Source organism: Lutra lutra, chromosome 11, assembly GCF_902655055.1.
Source record: "Lutra lutra chromosome 11, mLutLut1.2, whole genome shotgun sequence".
Taxonomy (NCBI): Eukaryota; Metazoa; Chordata; class Mammalia; order Carnivora; family Mustelidae; genus Lutra; species Lutra lutra.
In genome coordinates, this window is record NC_062288.1 from 95454186 (window position 1) to 95481340 (window position 27155).

Consider the following 27155-nt stretch of genomic DNA (forward strand, 5'->3'; position numbering starts at 1 on the left):
GCTTCTAATAGACAATGTCAAGGAGAGTGATTTCCAACTAAAGGTAGGTTGTAAGGTAGAACAAATATGCTGTCTGAAAACAGTTCCCAGTGGGTGAAGAGATTGTAGGAAAGCATGTATCTGCTCTGGGTGAACTATGCCCCAGGAAACAGAGAACTTTTTTTTTTTTAAAGGATTTCATTTATTTATTTGACAGACAGAGATTACAAGTAGGCAGAGAGGCAGGCAGAGAGAGGAGGAAGCAGGCTCTCCGCCGAGCAGAGAGCAGAGAGCCCGACGTGGGGCTCGATCCCAGGACCCTGGGACCATGACCCAAGCAGAAGGCAGAGGCCTCAACCCACTGAGCCACCCAGGCGCCCCCAGAGAGAACTTTTAATGATATCTCTGCATCTTTGTTGTTGGCCTTGGAGAAAGCTTGGAGAATGTGAACATCGGTTAGAGAGAAAGTAGGGGAGGTTGTGTGTGAGCAAATGAAATTCCAAATTTCAAAAATGTGGATTTCAGAAACTGCAAACCAATGATTTTAATGTCATTTTGGGGCAAGATCCTAGGGTAACATTCAGAAGGGACGAGTTGTGGAAGAGATCCTAGAAGAGAAAGTAGGATTATTAGAACTTTATATAGGATTATTAGAACTTTCATGTGAAAAACATGACTGACTGTGTGATAGTGTTTTTAAATTTTTTTTTTTTTTTTTTATTGGTTACTTGACTGTTAGATTAAGGAGTCACAGGACTGCAGAGGAGGACCATGGGATGAGGGGCAAGGCACATCCTTGGAAGCAGGCCTAAGGCACAAGCCCAGAGGAAAAGGTTAAAAAGGAAGAAGGGATGAAATAATGGAAGAGGGAAGACAGGGATACAATGAAAAGGTTCCTTCATTGCCAAGTGGGTAACTGTCTGGGCTTCTAGGGGTCTCCCAGGCCCCTCCTGCAGCTGGCTCTCAGGGAAGGGCAGAGCTGGGAATCAGGAGATGGGGGCTCTAATGCTGGGTGTGCCCCAACTTGCCGAGTGACCTTGTAGGTATCATTTCACCTTTCTGCCTCCTCCCTATAGTCAAACACAGACATCCTGTTAGCCTAAAAGTGCTTCTGGGCTTTACAGAATAAAATAGCTCCAGAAATTTCAGACATGGTCTGCATGTGCAAAGTGTTTGCTCTTGTTGCCACATTTTCACGGTTGGGGGAGAGAGGGAAGTGGTGAGAGGAGGGTAGAAAGGAGGGTGAGAAGACACTGTGGCCAACTCTCTTGGCTCCACCTCGCCATCCTAGGGAACCCAGGGGACCAGGCGCTGGCAAACGGCACATGCCCACAGCCTCTTCACTAGCCGGGCGCCCAAGAACCTAGCGGACATCCTCAGGCTCTGCTATTCCTTTCAGCAAATCCCATTGCCGCATCCAGGGACGGAAAGCGAGGCACGCCCCTCCCCCCACTAGATGGCACTGAAACGCCTCGTTCCAGATTTTCAAACTGCAGGGAGGATGAAAAAAGACAAAAAGAATATGGTGGAGGTGCGCTCTTTCTGGCTCGCAGACCCCGTTGTGCAAAGCAGGGTGCCGGACCCTCTTTTCCCCCCGGGGTAGCTCTTTCCCCCGCAGTGCGGGCCCCCGGCTTTGGAGTGCGGGTGCAAATGAGGGAGAGCATTAGAGAGAAAAACCCAGGCTTTCAATCTGGGAGGGAGGCTCCCAGCCTTTGCGGCGCTGTCTCACGTGAGCCGGGAGGCTGGGGGGGGGGGGGGGGGGGGCGTTTCTGGGATGAAGTGGGGCTCGCTTGCGGCCCACCCGCTGAAGGTCTGGGGTGCCTCACTGCCTCCCAGAGCCCCTGCTGAGCCTAAATCCAGCCGCCACCCAGATGAGGACAGATGCGGCGCCGAGGTTTCATATAACCACTTCCCCTTCTCAAAGAGCGAGCCCCCGGGCGTTTTCAAAATATCCATTAAGCCCTCCCCCCCCCCCCCCCTTTAACATTCTCTTCCTCCGGCCTTGAAAGGATCAATCAATTTCCTTTTTTTTTTTTTTCTTTCCTGCTGGGGAGGGAGGGAGGTGGAGGCAGGTGGAGGTGGGTGTGTGTCGGGGTGTCTGGCGCTGGCGTGGGGCTAGACTGGGGTTGGCCGTGGCAACCCCGCCGACGCGCTCGGCCCCAGGGGGAAACGCCTGTAGCTAGCAAGGTAGCGCCTGTAGCTTTCTGGGAGAAAACAAAGATCAGATGTGGTCCAAGACACCGGCGGCCAAAACTGGGGACGCAGGGAACTTCCTCAGCCCCTCCGGACGCCGACTCCGCAATAAGCAGTCTTTAAAGAACTATGGTCCATTTGAGGGAATTTTCCACCACTGAAAAGAGATAAATAGGAGATGGACGCAACATCCCTAAATTTATAATAATGCGTTTAAACATGCTACATACCACATATATGTATATGTGCATAAATATGGATGTGGTTGGGCACATACCTATCTAGACACCATTGACTTGCCTGGTCAAAGACTAAGGCTTAGACATTTCGTGCCTGGGAAATGGTGCAGTTTATCTTTAAGGATGCTAGAAAAATAAGAGATGAGGCTCACGTTGCACGGATGACATCACTAGCTTTTGGCTGCGCGCTCCGTGTTCTCGTCTGTGGGTTTTAGCCAAGGCTGCAGCGCCCAGCGCCTGAGCGAGCGAGCGCGGCGGCGGCTTCCTCCGGCGCTCGCAGCTGGGCGTTGCGATTTCCCGAGCACCCCGGGCGCAGCCTGGGCTCCGGCTCCCCAGCATCGGCCGGGCCCGCGAGGCCCCGGAGCCGCCGCGGCTAGAGGAGGAGGCAGGGAGGGGAAGCTCAGCGACCCAGCCTCCCTCCCCCACCCTCGCCCCATTCACCTCGGCGGGCACGGGCGCGCCAGGAGCCTGATCGTGGGACGCCGAGACCGGGACGGGATTCTCTGCACGCTGCCGAGTGAGCCGGCGCCTCGGCTCCTGGGTGGGCTGCGAAGAAAATGGTGCAGTCTGAGAGCGGCTGACCCCAGTTGGGTAGAGCAGACAGCTACAGTGCCGGGCTCGGGTGGCGGGAGAAGGGGGCGGATTGTTTTGAAGGGCCGGGGCCGCTGTTTTCCTCGGTGCCTGCAGCATTTTCTTTGCACCTGGGCAGCACGTTCCCGGGGCTACTTGGGAGCCAGATGAAGTGAGGCAGAGGCGTCGCGGGAGAGGCGGGTCTGGAACCTGCCGGGTGGATACTCAGGAAGAAGAGGGCGCTGGGGAGATCGGCATGACGCCCGGGGACTGGCTCCCCAGCTGGCGGTGAGCCCCGATCGCGCGACCTGTCCATGGTGTTGAAGGCACCGCGAGCGGAGCTCCGCGCGCCCCGCGCCGTGCGTCCTGCCGGGTGCACCCTCCTCTGCGCAGCCAGCCCCTCGCGCCCGCCAGCTGCCGCCCAGTCGTCCCCAGTCCCGGGCCAAGGCTCGTCCGGTAACGCCGTCCGAGTGACCGCACCGTCGGCCCGAGGGGCCTCCTGAATGGCGAGGCCAGACGCAGACGACCCGGGAGCCCGCGCGGAGAGGTCGGCAGCGACCGTGTACCCACGGGCAGCCCGCCTTTGAGCACAGCGCGCTGGCCAGACAGAACAAGGGACCTGCTGGTGACCAGAGGACGGAGATTTTAAAAAGACCCAACCCAGAGAGGAAGAACATTTCTTCGCTTGCAGACCGGAAGGGGGAGAGTCGCTGAGTGGGAGACCCAGCCGGGACTCAGGACAGCCGGCCCTAGCATCTGGAGATTTCCTTCGCTGGCCGGCCGCCTCGCGGGTGCTGGGGTTCATCCGGTCGTCGCGCAGCTCCTCGTGATAGCCTCCATCCCCTCACCCCAAGATAAAGCCAGGCGAGTGGGTCCCGTCGCTACCCTGCACAAAGAAAGCCCGGCAGCCCCACGGCAGCCGAGGGCACTTGGTGTTTAGTTTCTGACCCCAGGGCAGCTGCACCCGAAGCCCGGCTGCGCGCCGACGCGGCCGGTTCGGGGCAGTCGCTTCCTGCGGGGCAGGGAGGGGGCGGGAGGCAGTCTTGTCCGCTCGCCGCCGCCCGAGGCTGCACCTGCCCCGGAGGATGCCCAGGAGCCCGCCCGAGGCTCCCCGGATCAGAACTTTTTAGGTTGCTCGCCCCCATCCCTGCAGTCCCCGGGCCGCGCACCGGCAGGCGGGGGCGAGGGGGCGCCGCCGCGCGAGTCCCCCTCCGGTCCCCCTCCCCCTTGGCTTGGCCGCCCGCCGCTTTGTTCCGGGCGCGCGGAGGGAAGGCGAGGCTGCGGCGGATCATGCCCATGGTGTAGCCGCCAAGCGGAGGCATGGCTGCCGGAAGGTTACTGCTCTATACGGGCCTTTCGCTAGCGCTCTGCGCCCTCGGCATGCTGGCCGTGGCCATCTGCTCGGACCACTGGTACGAGACGGACGCCAGGAAGCACAGGGACAGGTGCAAGGCCTTCAACACCCGCCGGGTCGACCCCGGCTTCATTTACAACAACAACAACAACTTGCCGCTCCGGGCGAGCCGCTCGCGCCTGGACCGCTGGGAGGGCAAACTCCTCCGGGCCCGGAACCGCCGGCAGCTCTTCGCCATGAGCCCGGTGGACGAGTGCAGCCGGCAGTACAACTCCACCAACATGGGTCTCTGGAGGAAGTGCCACCGGCAGGGCTTCGACCCCGAGATCGCAGCCCTTATTCGGAAAGGTAAGCGCAAGGCGCGAGGCGTGGCGCTGTGGAGAGCCCGGCGCCTCCTAGGCCCGGTCACACTCTCCCTTCGCCTGGCCACAGTCTCCCGGGCCTCCTGCTTCCAGGAGCTCAGGTTATCCAGGCCCCGCTGAGCCTCGGAGTGGCCAGAAGTTGCCTCCCGGTATCTGGTAATGGAGGCTTACCTTTCTCTGGCCGGCCTCTGGTCTTGCGTTGGTCCGCTGGGATTCCCGTGGGATATCGTGGGCCAGGGATTTTAATCCGGGCTAATGCTTCATCAGTCTCAGAACGGAGGGAATCCCTCATGTTGTGTTGTTTGCAGAGGAAGCCCCAAATCGGAGAATGATGTGTCAGGCAGACAGCCTCCTAGTTTTAATCTTGGTTTTGGATGTTGAACTGATTCAGGGGAAGCATCTCACGGAGAAGGCCTTACTCACGCCACAGACATTTATTTGCTAAGCGCTAGACTGTACGGAGCACCGTGCAGGCATTGGTCCCATAAACATAGTAAATCACAGCCTCGGCCCCAATGCAGCTGCAGGCCTGGGGACCAAGAGCATCATACCACAATTCTTGAATCCTCCTTCTGGGGAGGTGGTTGACAAAAGTGACTTGTGTGCATCAAATTTTAACAGGGCCTAATAAACACATAAAAAGTAGTTTCTCAGGTAACACCAAAGTGGGCACCTAAGAGGAAAAAAAATGACCATGTTCAGAAGATTTGTATCAAAAATACGTGAAGTATTACAAAACAGAAAACAGACTGCATTTGCTAATGATGAAAATTTTTCGGATACTTGAGTGTGATCACATAATTTTAAAAAAGTCTCCTCATCTGATGCAATTTGTAAGATCTTGGCTGATTTAGACTTTGGGGACTACCCTGTTCCGTTAATCCACTGAAATATTGTTTGGACATATATTAATATTGCTCTGGAGAAGGGAATGCGTTCTCTTCTATGGTAGTTGCATTCTGGAAGCTATGGTGTGATTTTCTGGGTCTTGTCCCCCCCCCCCCCCCAGCTGTGTGTCAGTCTCCTCAACTATTCAGTGGCGAAGCCAGGGTGAAAATGATGTTGTTATCTGCAAAGTCTTTGAGGCCCTGATGGAAAATACTTCTTACTGTCCCTTAATATTATAATGCAGGTTTGCTGCTGTTTTAAAATATTATTTGTGAGAACTGATGTCCTTTGATTTAGAAAAATGTTGAAATTGATCAGAAAAAATAGTTAATTTGAAAAAAAAAAAGTCAGTTGTTTAGGAATGACAAGCAGTGGGTATGGTCTCGGTGGCTAGTCAGATGTAGGTGAGCTAAGTCCAGAAGGAGAATCCATCTTCATTTTTGCTTTGCAGTTTCTGTGGAATGACTAGGGATTTTAGCTCATTCCATTGTGAGTGTGTTATTACTACAAACATCACAACTGCTTCATGGTTAGGCTGATGTTAGAGCAGGGTGACCCATTTGGAGCTCCACAACTTTGTAAAGATGTGCAGGGTATTAGAGCATTCCAGAAGAGAGTAACTTGGTTTGGATTTGGAAATAGGAAAGCAAGAGAAAACAGAATCGTTTGGCAGTGGGTGACTGTAACAGTGTTCAGATTCACAGATTCATGAAGTGTTCTGTCCTTTCTTGTTCTCCGCATTCATTAAAATTGACATGGTGGGAAGTTAGCTGAAATGAGAGGAAGAATTATGTTAATAATGACTGATAAACAGTGGTAGGACTTGCTGAAGGACATTCTTGCATTTCCTTTTGTAAATGTCTCTTGCAACAAGATGGGTCGGGTATCCTGCTGTCTGGCATTGGTTCACTCCACTCAGAAAAAGGGGGGGTGGAATCCCTGCCTTCTGGTGGTTCCATTGAGGGCTTTGATTCCATGTTGCTTTGCCTGGCAATCTGGCTAGAAGGGTTGACTTCGTCTGTGCACCAGAGATGTTCGTTACCATAGTGACATGTTCTTCCGGTGAAGCTGGAAACAGAGACAGGGAAAGGGATAGGGGAAGAGTGTACAACATTTTGACTTTGTATCGACTGATTGTTAATTGCAGCAACAGAAAATGGACACGGCTCAGCAGGGGGATTGAATACACTGATACCCAGTGTTGGCAGAACCTTGTATTTCACTTGAACTAATGGAGACGCTCTTCCCCATCACCCAAAATACAGCAATCACTGTCAGCTGCAAACAACCGCTTACCACGGCCGTTTCTGTCCGTTTGACATTCTTGTTAGGTATTATTGAGATAGATGGCATGCCAGCCTTACAAATCTCGGGGGACTTAAGGTCACTATCTTCATTTTTAACATCAAAACATAATCTGTGAAAGCTAGATCTTCTCTTTTCTAAGCAACAAGAGACACATTTTGGAAATAAGTGCATCTTATATTAGTAGAATTCACAAGCAATTCCAATAACATAGAACATCATTTCTAGACTTAATCAGCGTTCTTCCTAGATTGGCAGATTTAGGAAGGAAGTAAAAAAAGGAAATGGATATCCCTGTATTTAAATTTAAGGCAGGCAACTTAGGGAAAGATACTTACCTCGTAGTATTCATTAATAGCCTCAAAAGATTTGTTAGTCCTTTGTCTTTCAGGGAAACATCTTAGATTCAAATTCTGGGAGATACATGTTGGGTAAGGGGGAAGGGAAACCAGAGAAAAGACTGTGTAAAATCTGTCAGTATTATGGGAAAACTAGAGATTTATCTAAATGATTATACAGCCCCATGTAACTCAATCATTTGCTAATCAATGTTCATTACATTAGAAAGTGCTATTTGTGCATTTTTAAAATAAAACAAAACCACATAATTAATAAGAAAACAAAAGTCAAATCTATATCTGATTTGAAGATGAAGTCCTTTGGATGCATGTTCTCTCTGAAATCCATTTCTTCAATGCCTGCTGCCGTGATTGTACTAAAAAATATGCATTTCTGGTCACTGTGTATTTATTTGTTTGTCTTATTGAATGTAAGTTCCTGAAGGGCAGGAAAGAAAATCATTTGTAAAACACATTCACCAGAATGTATTTTGGTCCTTGAGAAATATCTCATACAAATAAGGTTTACGGAATTGTATCCATCAAAAGCTTATTCTAATTGTAGGAACACTTGTGTGGGAATCCAAATAAAGGATTAGTTAGAAAATTGTGATTAAAAAAAAAAAAAGAACCAGGGTGGCTCCCAGGGCAGATTAATATTGCAGCAGATGCTACATAATTTAACAAGGAAGTTTTTTTGAGCCCAGAAGTTTTGCTAAGGAATAAGGGAAACAATACTTTTTTTTTTTGGATAGTGTATTTTACTGAACAGACACATATCACCCACAATCATTATTTTTCATATTAGATAAGATTTTGATGATTTCCTTCTTAGAGGTAGGATTGGGTTGAGGGTGTAGCAAGGATAGATCACCCTTGATTTCCCATATGACTGTGTCCATAATCGAGTCCTCTTGTCTTCTTGCTTTCCGACCGTGTCAGTTTTCTCTACTAAGTCACTGCAAGCGAGGTGGTGGTGGTGCGGGGGGCGGGGGGAGACAGATCCATGACAGGATCAGTTTCTGAAATTCAAGAGACTTTCAGACCCTTAGGAGGAGCAGCTACAGGTAGGATTTTGTTCCAGGGAACATTTATATTCTTTGATTTGTTCTGAAATGTTATACTGCTGTGGCTTAAAATAAAGAGACCTTCAACTGAGACTCTAAAAACTTTTTTTACTATTTGAAAATAGGCCTTATAAGAGAATTTGATCTTTATAATCAGGGAGTGGTTGTCGGTATACTGAGGCTTAATTTAACAAAGCATCACATATAGTGATAGGTGATAGTGATAGGATACTGCGCTCAGCAGTTAGGTACTGTACATATATTATGTGATGGGCACACATCACAAGAACTCGGCGATGAATAAGACCTGGTCCTTAAAATACCCCCAGTCTGTTAGGGTCACGGGGAATATGTGTCAGCTATGGGGTGATGAGAGCAGCAGAAAAAGATGCAGAGAAGCACGGAGCAGGCAGTGATGGATGGTGTTGGCAGTGGGGTGAGAGAAGCCAGGAGGGGGTTGGGGACAGTTGCCCGGAGGAAGTGAAATCTGAACACAGTTTTCATGAAGTTGGGAGGTGGATGGCGAGGAAAGGGCATTTGAGGCCACAAGGGCAGCATCTGCATAGGCATGGAGGTGTGAAACAGCAGTCCAGCCTTTTGAGTGTTGACTGCTGGAGGGAGGGAGAGGAGCCGAGCGTGGAGCTGGAGAGCAAGGAAGAGCCAAGGCCAGGGGCTTGGATACTCAGTAGGGTAGCCACTGGCCACAAGTGGCTATTTAAATCTTTAAAATAACCAGTATTCAATGAAATTAAAAATTCATTTCCTTAGTGGTGTTGGCCACATGCAAACATTCAAGAGCCATGTATTGCTAGTAGCCATCGTGTTGGACAGTGCAGATGAGAGAACGTTCCTATCATCATGGAAGGCTCCATTGGACAGTGCTGCACGGAGCCTAGAGCCTCTGAAAAGAACAAGCACATACTTCGTTTCAGGTGAGGACGATCAAACATGATAACTGGAGCTTAGATTTAAGTATATGGTTCTATCCTTGAACAAACTTTGCTACTTGAATGTTTTGGGCAGAAGGTTTGAGTTCGTGATCAGTTACACTAAATCTATATTTTATGCATGTTCCATCTTTGACTCACAGAATTCTCACATGCTCCTCTGTTCTCTCCTCTCCCTCTCTCAACCCCATTAAAAGAAACGAGTTGTCGATCAGGCAGGGAGGATTAATAATAATAATTGGAGACTTGCTGCCAGGTACTCCTCTTAGAGTTTTACATATATTAGGTAATCTGTTCTTTTTTTTTTTTTTTAAGATTTTATTTATTTATTTGACAGAGATCACAAGTAGGCAGAGAGGCAGGCAGAGAGAGAGGAGGAAGCAGGCTCCCTGCTGAGCAGAGAGCCTGATGCGGGGCTCGATCCCAGGACCCTGAGATCATGACCTGAGCCAAAGGCAGAGGCTTAACCCACTGAACCTCCCAGGCGCCCCTAATTTATTCTTCATTATAACACTTGAGGTGGGTGTTATCATTTTTTTCCATGCTATTCTACAGTTAAGGAAACTGAGGCGTCTAAATGTCAATGAACTTGCCAAGTCTCACCATAAGGAAGTGAAGCTGCCAAGATTCGAATTCTGGCTCCAGGTTTGATGACACCCACTGTACTCTCTTGTCACCATGGAGTCTGCTGGGGCAGGGGTGGGATGGAGAAGAGGCCCGTATCTTGATTCCTCAAACTGGAAAAGGAATAGGAAGTTAATTTTAGAGTCTCACCCCGGGGAGAGCTGCTTGAGGACTGACTTCAGCTTAGCTCTGAGCAGGGCGATCGTTTTAAAGTGGTTCGCACACCTTGCTTTGAGACCCACTGACAGAAGCTCATACACACTTTGCTATGTGATTTGTGAGTATCTGTTTTGTTCACTGTGGTAGATGCTGAGCTTAGAGCCATGAAGGACATACTCATTCATTCCACAAATATTCATTGAGAGCCTAGGGACTGGGGCATCATGGAGAAGCTTGCATTCCAGGAGCGAGAAATAGATAATAAATAAATACATACGAAATAAAGATAAGGGAGCCCAGCTGGCTCAGTCAGCAGAGCACGTAGCTCTTGCTTTCTGGGTTGTGAGTTCAGCCCCACACTGGGCATGGAGCTTACTATAAAAAAAAGTAATGCTACTTCCTTAAAAATAATGCTACTAAAAATGGTACTACTTTATGCCAATCGGAATAAAAATAATAGCTAATGAACTAATCAGTGTAGAACATAATGGGAGGGAGTGAATGCCATGAGGTGTCTTTGCTCTTAGGAAGCACAAAGGGGTAACAGGACAAGTAAGCCCAAAATTAAGTGGTCCCCTTCATCTTGGTTTTGAAACATAGGGAGGCTTGGGGCGCCTGGGTGCCTCAGTGGGTTAAAGCCTCTGCCTTCGGCTCGGGTCATGATCCCGGGGTCCTGGGATCGAGCCCCACATCGAGCCCCATATTGGGCTCCCTAGGGGAGCCTGCTTCCCCCTCTCTCTCTGCCTTCCTTTCTCTGCCTACTTGTGATTTCTGACTGCCAAATAAATAAATAAAATCTTTAAAAAAAAATAAAATAAAACATAGGGAGGCTTGACCTGCTCACAGGCAAACACATACAAGTAGCCCAGGCCTGGTCTTTACATACAGAGTGTGTCTCCTGCATGAGCATCGTGTGTCCCCCCAAAAGTAGGAGTGGATGCACTCAGTTTTGCCCTCCTCCTTCATCACGCTGAAACACAACTAACCAGCCAGAGCAGACAGCTGGGGGCCCTTGACTCTGGGCAAGTGCTTGGGTGGGAAGACAGAGAGGGTGGGTGTGTGCTGTGTTTTGGGCACCTGCGGTGTGCCCAGCCCTCTGCTAGGCGCTGGGGAAAGCAAGGAGGCATCACATGGTTCTTGTCCTGAGGGAACTTACACCCTCGCTCAATGACAAATTCATTGTCTTCTGTGGTTGGATCAGGCTCTTCCTCGGAAGATCACATCTGTGTCAGCCGGATCAGGAATCAACCGGTCAGGGAAGCGGGGAGGGGGCGAGTTCTTTCTACTGAGTCAACAAAGTCAGGAGCCACGTTTCTGTTCCAGAAGGTTGGTTTATTTATCCTTTTACTGTAGGGTTGGTAAGGATCAATTACAGGGTCGATTCTGTATATTCCACTTTGGGTTGTCAGTTAAAAATAATTTTTTCCCCTCTCTGCTGTTAGTAGTAATCCTAGGTCTTCCAGCAGAATCCTAAGCACTCTGGCTAGTTTGACCCTCCACATGTAGGCATGTGAACATCTAGGAATTGGGGACTAAAGTCAAAAATATGTATTCAGGGGCACCTGGGTGGCTCAGTGGGTTAAGCCTCTGCCTTCGGCTCAGGTCATGATCTCAGGGTTCTGGGATCGAGCCCCACATCAGGCTCTCTGCTCAGCAGTGAGCCTGCTTCCTCCTCTCTCTGCCTGCCTCTCTGCCTACTTGTGATCTCTCTCTCTCTAAAAAAAAAAAAAAAAAAAAAAAAAAAAAAAAATGTATTCAGATGCAGATTCTTTTGTAACTATGTACTCCAAACACTGCACAGAGAGAGGAGGGAGTGTGTGACCTGGGGGATGAGTGGACAGAAAATGGATTTGAACATCTGGATTGGACAGCTGCTTTTTCTGAGAAAATGCGTACATTCTTTCAAAGGACGTCGTTTCCTCCTATGTAAAATAGTGAGTTTGGATTACATAAACTTCGGGCCCTTTCACACTCTAACATTTGATGAGAAAGTTTAATTTAGGTGATAGAGCAAAAACAATAGGTAGATGGTTGAGAAAAGGTGAGCTGGGAGAGAAGAGAAACCCAGGGAGGAAGGACAGAGAAAGGGACCATCCCAGGATGCTAGCATACCAGAGGGAGAGCGGGGAAACAAAGCAGCTCATTTCATTCCCCCACCCAATGGTGGAACAAAACTTCCCCTCTTTCCTAATGGTTTGAAATGCTACTTTGCAGATTGGAGTTAAAAATGTAAACACTGAGGGGCATCTGGGTGGCGTAGTCAGTGAAGCCTCCGACCTTTGGTTTTGGCTCAGGTCCCATCTCAGGGTGGTGAGATGGATGGGGGTGGGGGGGAGAGGGGAGTGGGGTGGGTTCTCCTGGCTTCACCCTCAGCCCGGAGTCTGCTGGAGATTCTCTCTCCCTCTGCCCCTCCCCTCCACTCCAGCTCCATGTCTCTCTCTCTCTTTCAAATAAACAAATCTTTAAAAAATCGTAAACACTTGGGGCACCTGGGTGGCTCAGTGGGTTAAAGCCTCTGCCTTTGGCTCAGGTCATGATCTCAGGGTCCTGGGATCGAGCCCTACACCGGGCTCTCTGCTCAGCACGGAGCCTGCTTCCTTCTCTCTCTCTGCCTGACTCTCTGTCTACTTGTGATCTCTGTCAAATAAATAAATAAATTATTAAAAAAATAAAAGGTAAACACTTAATGGGCAAAAGTGGTGATAGTTACACAACAATGTGACTATACTTAGTGCCACCGAACTGTGCACTTAAAATTGGCTAAGATAGTGAATTTTGTGTTTCACCACAATTTAAATAATGAAATGAAAAGAAATCATAAAGCTTCACAGAGAAAGGAACTGGATTACTGGTCGGTGTGTGGCCTACTTCATAACCAAAGATCTTCATGCCTTCAGCGCGTTTATTGAGCACCTACGGGTGCTAAGCGTTAGCTCAGGTATTGCTTGGGATACAGAAGTTAATAAAACAGACTAAATTCCTGCCCTCGTAGGGCTTACATTTTAACAGTTTTGAGTATCATATCTTGTTTTTTTTTTTTTTTTTTTTTTTTGGCTTATTTTTTAAAACAAAACATTTAAAGAGCACCAAGATATAAGACAAGTAAAAGTAATGGGTACATTCCTTGGGTCATTTAAAAATCCTTGCATAATGAGGAACACTTCCCTGTATTTAACCTAAAAATGACTTTTGAGCTCTCAACTATGTCAGGCACCTAACTTGAGGTGGCGGATCCTGAGTAAAATCCACAGTTCTGTCCTCAGAGGACAAACAAAAGGAGGAAGTGTGTGAGAAGACAAATACATACAGTCCCCAAGTTTGGTTCTAGGAGAGATTTACATCCTGGGGGCCTGAGTGGCTCTCGAATTTTGGAGCAGTTAGGGGATGTTCTTAGAGTTGTTATTTGTGGAAGGATGAGGTAAAGTCTTAGCCTTATTTAAAAAGTAGTAATTAATTCTGATGAGGTAAATCCTTAACTAGTCTGCCTTCCCCCTACCCTTGTATCCCAGGCCCCCCAGCCCATCCTCCAAGGGTCACACTGCAACCAGATTGTATGCATCATACCAGAGATCTTTTATTCAGCAGTATTTAAAAATAACAACAAGTATAAATAGGAGTTAGGCAATGAACGGGTGATTCAAACAGGACAAAAGTTTAGTTTAGTTTTGTTTTTTTTTAATAAATTCATATGCACAGAGTCGATGTTTAAAGGTCTTGTTCCAGGAGTCACCAGGAATCTTCTACAGATGATGTTTATTCTGAGTGGAAGCTACGGTTGATGGTCAAGGAAGTTTGACAGATCTGCTGTATTATGGGAGACTGCAGTATCTGAATTATTTCAATTGATTTTTTTTTCTTGGCGTCGAAGTATTTTGCCAAGAAAAGGCAATTTACTTTCTATTAGGTCATCTTCATAAATTTATCTCATTTCCTGCGTTTTAAAATGCCCTGCTGTGCTGTATTCTGAATCTCACTCTATTGGACACGTTATTTGCTTCAGAGCATCTCCCTTTCAATTTTGGCCTGAATTTCTCTTAATCTTTATAACAGCAATTCTATTTAGGCAAACACAACTCCTACTCCCCAAGGCCCTGGAGTATTTCATAGACCTGGATGGGTTGGGGTTGTTTTTACCTTAAGAAAGCTCTGAGCTCATACACTGCCGTATGTCTGCTGACAGCACACTGGGACGCAGCTGGATTCTATCTCAGGAGGCTGAAGACACACACAGCCTTGCAGCCTGGCCCTACTCCCGTCCAAACATGTCCCTGGCGCCACTGCTTGTAATAGCAAAATAAATAAGCAAAACAGAAAAACTTCAGTTTTTCTGAATAGGATAGGAAAATGGATAATAAGGTATGGTGTATATTCATACAATGGAAACAATTGTCCCCTATTTAACACAAATATACTACATATACGTATTTCCAAATGGGGAAACATAAAATTTGGCTGAAAAAAAGCAGGGTATAGAATGAAATGGGGAGTATGTTGCCGTTCCTATGAAGTTAAAAAGTGGATCAAATAACGTTAGATATTGTTTATGGAAACATGATTTGCATAGTATTTATAAAAGTATGCATGGGACCGATAAACCCAAAATGAAGGATGATGTTTGCCTTTCTCAAGACAGAGAAACGAATGGAATTGGGAAGTTGCTTTAAAATCATGTCTATTTCATTTCTTCAAAGACCAAAGAAATCTGAGGCATTTGGGGGCATATACATGCGTGCACAATCAGGCTATTTGGAAAGTTTTTATGATCCTGACAAAAATGTTAAAATTTTATTCAGACTGTGTTGTTCAGTGGATAGGAGGCGGGTTCTTTAAGGACAATTCTTGGAAAACTGTTTTTGAGGTGATCTGTAACTGACTTTTGTAAGTAGTAGCAAGCAGCATTTAGAAGAGAATCAGGCAACTACTAGTCAACAGTTTTCACTGAAAGTAGCTCATGGGAAGGGCTTAGAACAAATAAAATTGTTTTATTCACTCTGGATATCTTATAAGAGGAGGAAATTGAAACTTTAAAATGATTTGTTTCTGAAATAGAGTAACGTACAAGTCACGCCCCTCTTTATCAGTTTCCTGCAGCTTGTGGAGAAAAACAAAGAATTTCAAGGGTCAGAAAGGTAAACTAAAACCAGTCCTGGAACTGATCAGATGCTGAACTTTGAACAGCTGAGACATGGAGGCCCTGTGTGGGAAGGCAGAGCACCAACATCTGGGAAGGCATTTGAGCCCATAGGGAGGAACTCAGTATGAACCAGGAGAGGAAAAGCTGAGAATAAGAAAGGACCAGAATTGGGGCACCTGGATGCTCAGTGGGTTAAGCCTCTGCCTTTGGCTCAGGGTCCTGGGATTGAGCCCCTAGTCGGGCTCTCTGCTCAGCAGGAATCCTGCTTCCCCCTCTCTCTCTGCCTGCCTCTCTGCCTACTTTTGATCTCTCTCTCTGTCAAATAAATAAATAAATAAATAAAATCTAAAAAAAGGGAAAGGACCAGAATTGTACTTTATTTTTTCAGAAGTTTTCTTATCCCCTTTCAGACAGAGTAGAGAATGTTAGTTGGTAAAACCTAAGTAGTTTTGTTATTGATGATTTTGGTTTGGTTTGGATTTTTTGTTCTTAAAATTATGAGGGCGACTTTAGCCAAGGGCGCGCCTCTGTTACAATAATGGTGTTTCCACTGTGTTTATACAAACCACAGCTGGCGCAGAGAGGCCCACCAGAACTATAGCCAGGGTTCCACTTTCAGCTAATAATGCTTTAAAACACCAAAGCTGGGTCTGAAGTTCCTAGGGAATCTTGAGTGTCCTGTGCGATTTCAGGGATTTTTTTTCCGTAACCACAGGGCCTACAAGGTGGCCACGTGCAGCTCTGGGCAAGCTGCTTCGGAAAGTCCCAGGTGATGATGAGCCACTGTGTTCCCCGTAGTCTATGGGGAGGTGGGCACCCCCGGCGCTGCCTGTCCTTCCGTAAATGAATAACCTCCCACGCTGGGAAAAGCTGGCCTCTCCCCAGCTCTCCCACCTCCCTAGATGTGTTAGCACAAAGGAAAGGAGAGGTAACCTTGCTCGGATGTGGCCGGGCTTGCTTCTCTTCCTCAGGGCGTCTTCAGGGCCCTTCTAGGTCCCTGACTCTAGATTTCCTCCTCCTTTCCCAGGGCTGGGGCTGCTCTTTCTTTTTCAACACTGGGCCTCCTCTGGCTTTGGAGGCAACATTTGCTCCTGGACCTGCTTCTACCCCTGTTCTTTTTTTTTTTTTTTTTAAGTTTGTTTTTTTGTTTACTTAGTAATCTCTATACCCAACAAGGGGCTTGAACTCACTGCCCAGAGATCAAGAGTCACATGCCCTTCTGACTGAGCCAGCCAGTCGTCCCTATCTCTGCTCTTTTTCCCTCTCCTTCTCTGGCTCTCCTTTCTCAGCCTGGGTGGGGTTCTCCAGTGTTCCGTTCTCCTTGAGCGTTCTCTTTCGTGCCTGTGGCCCTTTTCACCCCTCAAAGCTCATGACTTGTTGCCCCGGGAATCTCTCCCTCAGACCTAGAGTCCAAACAGCTCACCTGCGGGGTATCTCACTTGGATATTCTGGGGGTCCACAAGAACCTGCTTTCTCTTCTCTCATCCTGGAATCCTTTCTCCTTCCTTTTCCTCCATCTTGAGGAAGGATATCCCTGCCTCTCTCGTTGCCCAACCCAGAAACTTAAGGATCATCCTTAGGGGCTCTCTTCTCTCCTGTCCTAGTCATCCAAGCAGGGAACAGGTCAGTTCCCGTCCCGACACGGACCCCCCATCCTGTTCCAGCATTGTTCCATGTTGGTCCCCAGCACCTGTGCTCACGTGGTGGTGCCCTCTGGTTTCCTGTTCTCTAGCACATCTCTGCTTTCTATTCAGAGTGTTTGTTCTTAAATGGAAATCGAATCATGTTACCACTTCGCTCGACATCCTTCAGTGGCTCCCCACAGCCTATCAGTCAGAATAAGATCTGTGATCTTCACCTTGGCAAGTAGACCCTACAGGTCTGGCAACATGCCCTCCCCGCCCCCCGCTAATCTGTGCATCTCATACTTTTGCATGCTTTGTCCATACCAGCATGCTGTCCTTCAGCCCTGATGAAGGACTCCCAGGCCCTAAAACAGGTTAAGCTATTTTATACCTTTGGAACTTTTGCTTACGAAGCTTCTTCCTTTGCCTGGAAGCCCCTTACTCTCCCTGCTCACCTCCACCCCAAGTCTGCCTGGTCAAACATGCTTACCCTTTAGCAATCAGTTTAAGACCCCTCCTCCTCCTACTTGATGTTCTCACCCAGGCTCCCCGGTAGGATCGCCTTCCTCCTCCTAGGCCTCCTTCACACACCAAACACTTGGTTCCTAGCACCAGTGACATTTTATTTCCCCATATGCTTCCTCCTTTTTGAGACTATTTTTGCACTATTTTGTATTCATCTTTTTATCTGCAGCATTTTGCATAATGCATGGGCCATAATAGGTATTTAATACATACTTGTTGAATGAATGAAGGTTTATCTCAGTTAATGCAGTCGATCTGGAAATCTTATTTAACAAAGAGCCATAATTTCATTGGACCAGGGAGACTCACTATTAAAAGGAAGCCTGCTGTGAATTGTTCTGTAATGCATATGATAAACTTGAATTTATTTCCTTTGTTAAGGTTTGTATTTTCTTAAAGCACCCATATTTCTGACTCACAAGAGGAGAATTTCAAGTGGGGACTATTTCATGTTTCCTGGATTTGACCTCTTTGTTGTGATCCTGTCTACTTTTTCTCCTCTTCATGCTTTTCCTAGGCTCGTCCTCCTTCCCAACACATGGTAGGCAAAGAGAAGGCTACCTCCATTTCTTGTTCCTGTCATGGATGGGAGAATTTCCAAATTTACCTCTGAGTCTGGCATGTGTGGCCATTCTCTCAGGATATCTGCCCAGATTTTTCAGTATTTATCATCAGGAATGTCTTCAGGTCAGCCTCCCTTTCAACCATTGATTGAGAGCTTCCTCAGATCTCCTCTGATAGTGATTTTGGTCAGATAACGACCTGAAAATACTGTGCCTTCTGTAACTGTTCTCTCTGGTTCCTACCTCAGTTCACTTTTCATGACTTTCAACAGGAGTGGGTCTGTGATGCTGGGAAAACATGGTAAGTTTCTGTCTCTAATTCTCTGGCACGCTGGCACCATTGTTGCTGGTGAGCAACATTGCTGATGGAACACAGCCATGTCCTACAGGGGGATTTGGGGACAGGTGGCCAACTGACACCTTTTTGCTTATGAAGGTCACCCAGCCCTAGGTCAACAACCGATGGGACAGCTGTTCACTTCTCAGTGGATTTTTTTTTTAAGGATTTCATTTATTTATTTGACAGCGAGAGACACAGCGAGAAAGGGAACACAAGCAGGGGGAGTGGGAGAGGGAGAAGCAGGCTTCCCGCCGAGCAGAGAGCTTGGCGCGGGGCTCGATCCCAGGACTCTGGGATCATGATCTGTGCCGAAGGCAGATGCTTAATGACTGAGCCAGCCAGGCACCCCATCAGTAGATTTTTTCCCAAAATAACCGTGACTGCTGTTCTGGCTGGGTCATCTCACAGTGAAGGTGTTAAGGACTTCTTCTTTAGCCATATAGTCTGCTAAGGACTGAGCTCGTTGCCCAGTCGTTCAGATAAGTAGAGTAATTTTTTTGCTTTCAGCAGGTAAATATAGATGCAACCACATTGCTTGGCTGTCTAAACTAGGTTAAATAAATGATTCAGGACAAGGAAACCTTCTCTATGTCCACTCTAATTCCTGGATTTATATTAGTTTAATCTGTCCTGGGTTTCAGCTAGAAAACTGACTTCTAGCACCTTCTGCCCAAGTTATATAAAGTGCTCAGATCGAAAATTTAGATTGTACATTCAGCTGTAACCATGGGGTAAGAATTCCAATGAAACTGCTGTTTTGAAGAACTGGGTTAATTGTAAAAAATAATTATAAAAAGTATTGATAAGCCATATACTGTCATGCATCTCATAAAATGGTGGGTAACCCTTACCCTAGAAAACTGTCTTTTGCCATCTATGTTTCTTTTAAAACTTATGGGAACTCAGAAGTTTATTTCAAACTGGAAGGTGGCATTTCATCTCTTTGGGTCAGCAGAGTTGTTAACATTTCAGAGAAGAACTTTTATGTTCCTATGCCAGCAGCGTGCCGGCATGAGCTTTTATTACACATATCCGTAGTGGTGTGGTGGCTGGCTGGGCGCTTGTAGATCAATAAGGTGCTAAAAAGGGAGATGCATCAGGGACCATAATGGCTTCTTCACAGAAGACAGATCGTCTCCAGGTAGTAAAGTGCATTTAGGAACAACAGCAATAATATCCCTGTATTGAGATCCTTATTATTTAGAAGAAAGAAATGAGCTCTTTCTCAAGGTGATGAGTCCTGTAATAAAGACCTTAGCGTGTTGAACCTTACGTTCCTGGACGTTTGTGTCCACTGTTCTAGCTGCACTGAGAACAAACTCAGTTGTTTTAATGGAAGAATTCCCTAGTGGAGAAACACAGAGTCATTTCCATTGGCCTCAAATACTACTTGATTGTGGTTGTTCTTGGTTGCCTTATTAAGTAAAAGAAAATCTTCTTGTAATCTGAACACTGATTTTTAAGACACTTGGGTGGCCTTGGGTATAGTGTCAGTGAATAGTTCTGAAAGGCAGAGGCCTTAAGTACAACATGATGTTGGTGGGCTTGGAGGGGGTAGAAAGGTACAAAGAAAGAAAGAAAGAAAGAAAGAAAGAAAGAAAAGAAAGGTAGGTAGTACAAAACTCCTTAGCTAGGGTTCTTGACTTGCAGACACATAGAGCTGAGTGCACTTATATCCTGGTGGCTTTCGAAGGATATGGTATTGGAGAGGACGGTGACGTTTTCCAGTGGGGTAACAATTTTCACTCTGTGCTTCTCCTTCAGGATGCAGGAGTAAGTTACATGAATTATATATTCATTCATTCAACAAATATTTGGTGATACTTACATGTCAGGATTTGTAGTAGGGGCTTAAGGTAGAGCAGTGTGACAAAAACACAAACTCCCTGCTCACATGAAGTTTCTCTTCAGGGGAGATAATTAAAAATTAAGTAAGTAAAATGTGTAATATGTTACACAATGATTAGTGCTAAGGAGAAAAAACAAAGCATGGAAAGGGATAAGAAATGCCAGGAGGTGGGGTTGAAATCATAGATGGCATGGCAAGAGAGGCCCCCACTGAGAAGGTGGCTTTTGAGTAAAGAGTGGCTGCGTGTGCGGGAACTAGCTCTGGGGATAGTTGGAGGACAAAGACTTAAGAAAGAGGAAGTAGTAAGGGCAGTGGGCCTGGTGTTGGAGCCATAATGTGGATGACAGAATGGCCGGGGATTGGGGCAAAGAGGGGACTTGTAGTAGGATATGATGTCAGAGAAGTAAGGAGCCACCTCACATGGGGTTTGAAGGTCATAGGAAGGAGTGAGATGGGAAGTCATTGTAGGTTCTGAAAAGAGGAGGAGGAGTGGCATGATCAGATTTATGGTTTCAAGGATCACTTGGGTTGCTGAGTGAATAACAGATTACAGTGGGGCTTGTATAGGAACAGGAGGAGCAGCCAACAGAGATGGTGTCTGGAATGAGAGCGATGGGAGAAGACACTGGATGTTATTTCGAATGGCAAACTACTAGGATGGGCTGATGGATTAGATATAGGGTGTAGGAAAAAAAGAGAAGCCAAAGATGGAACCAAGGGTTTTCACCTGAGGAGCTGGTGGAGTCTGTTGCCATTAATATCCACAAAGGCCAAACTATGGAAAGAGCCCAGTTGTCCATTGACTGATGAATGGATAAGGAAGATATGGTATAATACACAATGGACTATTACACGGCCATCAAAAGAACGAAATGTTGCCATTTCCAGTGACATGGTTGGAACTAGAGGATATTATGCTAAGCAAAATAAGTCAGTCAGAGAAAGACAAATATTATATGATTTCACTCCTATGTGGAATTTAAGAAACACACAGATGGACATAGGGGAAGGGAAGGAAAAATAAGACAACAACAGAGGGAGACAAATTGTAAGAGACTCTTAACTCTAGAAACAAACTGAGGGCTGTTAGAGGGGAGGTGGGTGAGGGGATGGGGTAACTGCGTGATGGGCATTAAGGAGGGCACGTGATGGAATCAGCACTGAGTTATTATATGCAACTGATGAATCATTAAACTCTGCCTCTGAAACTAATAATACAGTGTATGTTAATAAAATATATATAATGGATAGGACTGTAGGAGGATCTTGATTTGGGGATCCACTATTTTGGGTATGATAACCTTTGAGACAACTTTCAAATGAGTAAGTGGAGATCTCAACAGTTAGTTGGAAATACTGGCCTGGGTTCAGGGACTAAGTCTCACTTTGGATGGAAATTTGGGAGTCATCAGCTTCTAGTATTTATAGTCATGAGAGCAAATGAGATCACCTAGAGAGTGACTGCAAGTACAGAAGAGAGAGATCCAAAGATTAAGTCCTGGGGCACAGTGACTTTACGGAGCTCAGGGAGATAAGGTACTGAGAAGAAATAACTAGGGCAGTGAGAGAAACATTAGGAAAGTGTAGGGTCCTGGAAGTTAAGGAAAGCCAGTGTCTTAAGGGAGAGGAAGTGATCAGTTGTGTGCAAGGCTGCCAGTTGGTCACGTAGGATGAGGCTGAGACTTGAACTTTGAACTCCACAATGTGGAGATTTTTGACTTCAGGGCGGGGGGTTCAAGAGTGAATGGGACAAGGGGAGGAATAGGGAAAAAGTTTTGATAACTCTTTAAGGGATTTTTGGTAAAAAAGAAAAAGTGAGGGGGGCACCTGGGTGGCTCAGTCCATTAGGCATCTGCCTTTGGCTCAGGTCATGATCACAGGATCCTGGGATCAAGCCCTGCATCGGGCTCTCTGCTCAGTGGGAAGCCTGCGTCTCCCTCTCCCACTCCCCTGCTTGTGTTCCCTCTCTCGCTGTGTCTCTCTCTGTCAAATAAATCTTAAATCTTAAGATGTCAAAAATCTTAAAAAAAAAGATTTTTGGTGTAAAAGTAAGGAGAGAAATATGGTAGTTGGGCTGAGAGAGTTATATTAAGAGAGACTTAAAACTTTCTTTAAGATTTATTTATTTTAGAGAGAGCGAGAGAGAGAGAGAGAGAGCGCGAGCACGCATGAGCGGGAGGGATAGAGGGAGAGGGAGAGAGAATCTCAAGCAGACTCCCTGCTGAGCATAGAGCCCAGCACGCAGGCTCCAGCTCATGGCCCTGAGATCATGACCTGAGCCAGAACGAAGAGTTGCTCGCTCAACTGACTAAGCCACCTGGGTGCCGCTCTATTTTTTTTTTTGAAATTAGAGAAGTAATAGCATAATTGTAGGCTGATGGAAATGACATAGTAGACAGGGACAAAACTGATGGTACAAAAAAAAGAGGGGGAAGAATTGCTGGAGTTATTGCTGGAGGAGGTTGAGGCAGAAAGGAAGGTAGAGGAAAGGGTAGAAAGAAAGGGATGTGGCCCAGGAAGAAACACATGTTTTAGATGAGCCAGGACACAAAAATCCAAGACTATATTTTTTCTTTGTGTTATTTTTTGGGGGAAGGGGCATTATTTAGTTTTTTAATGTAAGGAAGGAGAGGGTTTTTAAAAGGCCAACTTCCTAAGTCTGTCACCCAAATGTGGAAACCAGGCAAGAAAACATTTTTATTTATTTATTTATAAAATAAAAAAGATTTTTAAAAAAATTATTTATTTTTTAAATTTCTTTTCAGTGTTCCAGAATTCATTGTTTATGCACCACACCCAGTGCTCCATGCAATACGTGCCCTCCACAATACCCACCACCAGGCTCACCTAACCTCCCACCCCTCTCCCCTCCGAAACCCTCAGTTAGTTCCTCAGAGTCCACAGTCTTTCATGGTTCATCTCCCTCTCCAATTTCCCCCAACTCCCTTTTATTTTTTAAAAATTTTCTTAGTTATTCATTTTTTGCAATTTTTAAAAAGGTTTTTATTATTATTTAAGAGGTTATTTATTTTAATTTTTTATTATTTAAAAGGTTATTTATTTATATAAAATTCCAGTTAGTTAACATGCAATGTAATATTAGTTTCAGGTGCAGGCCTATTTTTTTCTTTTCTTTTTTGAAGTTTTTCTTTTTCTTCTTAAGTAATCTCTACACCCAACCTGGGGCTTGAACTTGCAACCCTGAGATCAAGAGTCCTGTGCTCTCCAGACTGAGCCAGCCAGGCGCCCCCAGGATTATTTTTCTTGGTGCAAGTTATCAATTATCTTGCTCCCTCTACAAGCTTGTGGGATAATTTGAGCTAAGACCTGTAAGTTTCTCGAAAGAGAGTTTCCGTAACACATCAGTATCTTATTGTTGTTGCGCGGTTAATGGGAGTTTCTCAGAAGAAAGCAGGACTGGAGAGTGAAGTCCCTTCTCATTATGCATGTTGCCTTTGCTCTCTGCTTTATACAGAGGAACTGGTCAGAGTAGCCTAACTGTTCTCGGCACCAGATGGCTGGTGACTGGTTGGACATTCTGAGACATTTTGCCCTCTGGTGTTAGAGGGAATGTGATGTGTTATCTCTTGAAGTGTGGTGCTCTGAAAAGTTTTAAAAGATTTCATTTTTTAAAGAGAGGAAAGCTCATCCTTAAACCTCTCTTACTAGGTGCTATAGGACCCTTTAGCCAATGGGTTCTGCAGTTTTCCATTGAATAGCATCCCTCTAATGAGAATCTTCGGGTGCTTTGGCTCTGATGACATTCAGGTCATTTTTGAGATAAAGCTGCTTTATTTTCAGGCTGAATAGCCACATTCTTGCCTTGTCATCCTAAAAATGCTGCACTGTGTCTGCATTTCAAAGCCACTGATTAAATGACTGAAAATCTATGGTGGTGCAGAATTAGTCTTCTTTGTCCATTATATTGTAAGTTTCTCTGGAAAACAAAGTCCATGGATTTCTGGCAACCTCTCAGCAACAAATATTTTCTATGATTGGTGTAGGAATTAAAGTCACAAAAATCTTCCTTTCTTGGTGAAGAAAGGAGTCTGGATATAGTGCAAAAATTATGAGCCATGTTGATAGGCAGTCACTTCTGCATGGTTTTTGAGAAGGTGTGAAGGTCATTATCATTTTTTATCTCTTCCTTGGAGATTATAAAGACTCAAAATTCTAAGAAAAACTGTAAGTTCTAGAGACAAAGAGTAACAGGTGTAAGTTAGTGGAGCAGGTGGTATATAATTTCACCTTTGCCTCCTACTCCGAAACAGAGAGAAACTCGGTCCCAGTTTGGAAACCATGTGAGAAATAGCATTCATTGCTACCTATAATTGTACCTAACTTTTGACTTTTTCCCTTACCCTTCTGGTTTGTGATTCCATCTGTAAGCACGCAGGTTCTGAATTTCCATAAAATGTCTTTCAAGATGCATGTCATGACCGATTTTATTTTTTCAAGTGCTTGGAAGTTTTTTAGCTACTGATTTTTCCCTGTTGGGTGATTGGCACTTTTCCCCACAACTGTCACAGTAATAAGCTTATTCCGTAGCTTGCTCTCCCGCCTAATCTTCTCTCCCCTACTTGTTCTCTCCCTTTCAGTAGCTCCTTGTTCTCTCAACTGCATCCTTTCATCAACACTATTTTTTTCACCAATCAAACCCTGAGCCAATATGTGGGGCATACAGAGCAGGCATGATTATTCCCATTTTACCCAAGAGGTGCCTGAGACTCAAAAAAGTTTATCATCTGTTGCCTGATGAGTGAATAGTGGAACCATTCAGGGATCATTGCCTTTTTCTGTGTTCTTTCCACCCCTCACTCCGGGGGGCTGCGTCATCGTGCTAGGTTGTGTTAGAGATGCTCCTGGGTATTTTCCTGTTTTGTCATCCTACCTCTCCTTTATCATTGCATCCGTAGGATTGACTAGAGGGGTGAAGGGAGGTGTATACGCTGATGGTGGCTGTGGACAACCAACGCATCTCTTTCCCATGGCATTGGTAGCCTCTGATGGGGAGAAACCCAGAACTACATCCTATACAACATCATTAATCTTTTGGCCAGATTCTTGTTTTGAGTGCTTATAATTGGCTTTCCCCCAGATTGAGGGGAAAATAGCTTGATAGAATAGTATTCCACTTTAAATATTTTGTTATACTATGCTTTACTTTCGATCAAATGAATGCCCATCGAACAGAGTGACTGTCTGTTTACCCACTTATTTCTCTTTCCTTGTGGGTGCCCAACCAGACTATTTCCCCCAGCATTCTCCGCAGCTGAGTGTAGCTGTCTGACTGAGTTATGACTGGTGATATGTGGATATGAGTAATAGATTCCACTTTTATATCTGTCCCATAAAATCCTCCTGTGTGATTCCCTATTTTCTTTCTTTTTTCTTCCGTTTGGATGCCAATGATCTGGGTGACACTGGAAGCCAAGAATTGAAGATGGCAAAACTTGGGAAGTTTGAGTCCCTGAATGACAGGAAATGGTTGTCCTCCCGGGCTTGCTGGCTGATTGGACTTCAGTGAGCAAGAAATAAACTTCGTAGTTAAGGCACTGAGATTTTAGAATTTATCTGGTAAAGTAGCTAGTATTTCATTATGTACTCATGTATATAATAATTCAATGCATCTCTTTTCAGTACTAATATGAAAACCTGTATTACAACTACTATTAAGACAACATGTAAACTCTTTGCACCTCGATTAATGCAACGGACAATAGATCCTTCTACTAATACTAGCACTGTTGTAGAGTTTCATTTATATATTTATCTATATGCATTTATAACAGGATTTGAAGAAATGAAAGATTAGTTGAGTACTTTTCCTCCAAATTTTTAGGTATTGTTGAAGATTGCTTAACTTAATTGTGCTTATTATTTCAAAGTTGAAGAGAACCCACTCAGCCTTGAGCCTTTTGGCCAATAGAGCTCCATGGGAGTCTGTCCATGGTTCTGAAAAATTTAGTATTTTCATCGTGTTAAATTTGGAACCTTCTCTTTCAGATATCATTATCCTTAGTGTATACAGTATTTCTTCTTACAGAACTTATCCATCAGATAGTTAGTGTTCTCCTAAAATAACCAGGCTTTCCTTTTATCTCAGCTTGCCAAAATTTTCTTCTTAAGGTTTTTTTTTTTTGTTTTGTTTTGTTTTTTTAAAGTAGGCTCCACACCCAGTCTGAAGCCCAGTGTGGGGCTTGAACTCCCAACCCTGAGATCAAGACTTGGGCTGAAGAGTCAGACACTTAACCAACTGAGCCATGCAGGTGCCCCTCTTTTCATGATTTTCTTTCTTTTTTTTTTTTTTTTTAAGATTTTATTTATTTATTTATTTGACAGAGAGAAATCACAAGTAAGCAGAGAGGCAGGCAGAGAGAGAGGAGGAAGCAGGCTCCCAGCTGAGCAGAAAGCCCGATGCGGGGCTCGAACCCAGGACCTGGGATCATGACCTGAGCCGAAGGCAGCGGCTTAAACCACTGAGCCACCCAGGCGCCCCTCTTTTCATGATTTTCTATTCTGATTCATGACATTAGCAGAAGAGCTTCCTGCTACAAGTTCCCTTCCCCCACATAGGAATCCTTATGACTTTCTCCCAGTCAAGAGGCACCTCTCCAATTTATTACCTCTTCTATTCACTCACTTGAAGTTATGACACTTGAGACTTTTGATATTGAAAAATTTCCCCAATGCCAGTGGGAGAATGTTCTTCTAACCCTAATCACTTATACCAGATTAAATACAGAACTGCTACCTTAAAGGGCTTGAAGTTTGAAATCCAAGGCTTATCGAGTTTATCATAACACAGTTTTAAAAATAGTTTTGATAACAGCCCAACTTTAAAACATTTATGTGTCAAGTGGTTTGTCTAAGCTTCTGTTTTAAGTATCTTCATGAGAGTGTAAGTAGTTAACAGTGTAGAGTTATCTTGCCTCCAAATTCCAGCTTCCCTGTTTATTGTGTGACTCTGAGTGAGATACTTAACTTTTCTAGACCTTGATTTCCTTACCTGTAAAATGGAGATTTTATTTTTAATCTACCTCATAGAGTTATTGTAAGGGTTGAGTGAATTCATACAAGTGAAGGCCTGAGAA

At 45.4% G+C, this 27155-nt stretch overlaps 1 protein-coding gene across 1 annotated transcript in view; it reads left to right on the forward strand.

Annotated features, from left to right (window-relative positions):
- Positions 1–2614: 2614 nt before the first annotated feature.
- The window catches only part of TMEM178B (transmembrane protein 178B), a 340361-nt gene continuing 315820 nt past the window's right edge, over positions 2615–27155 (forward strand). The window contains exon 1 of the mRNA XM_047695273.1: positions 2615–4683. Coding sequence (XP_047551229.1) covers positions 4302–4683 — 382 coding nt within the window. The 5' untranslated portion in view covers positions 2615–4301. The remainder of the gene's footprint in view (positions 4684–27155) is intronic.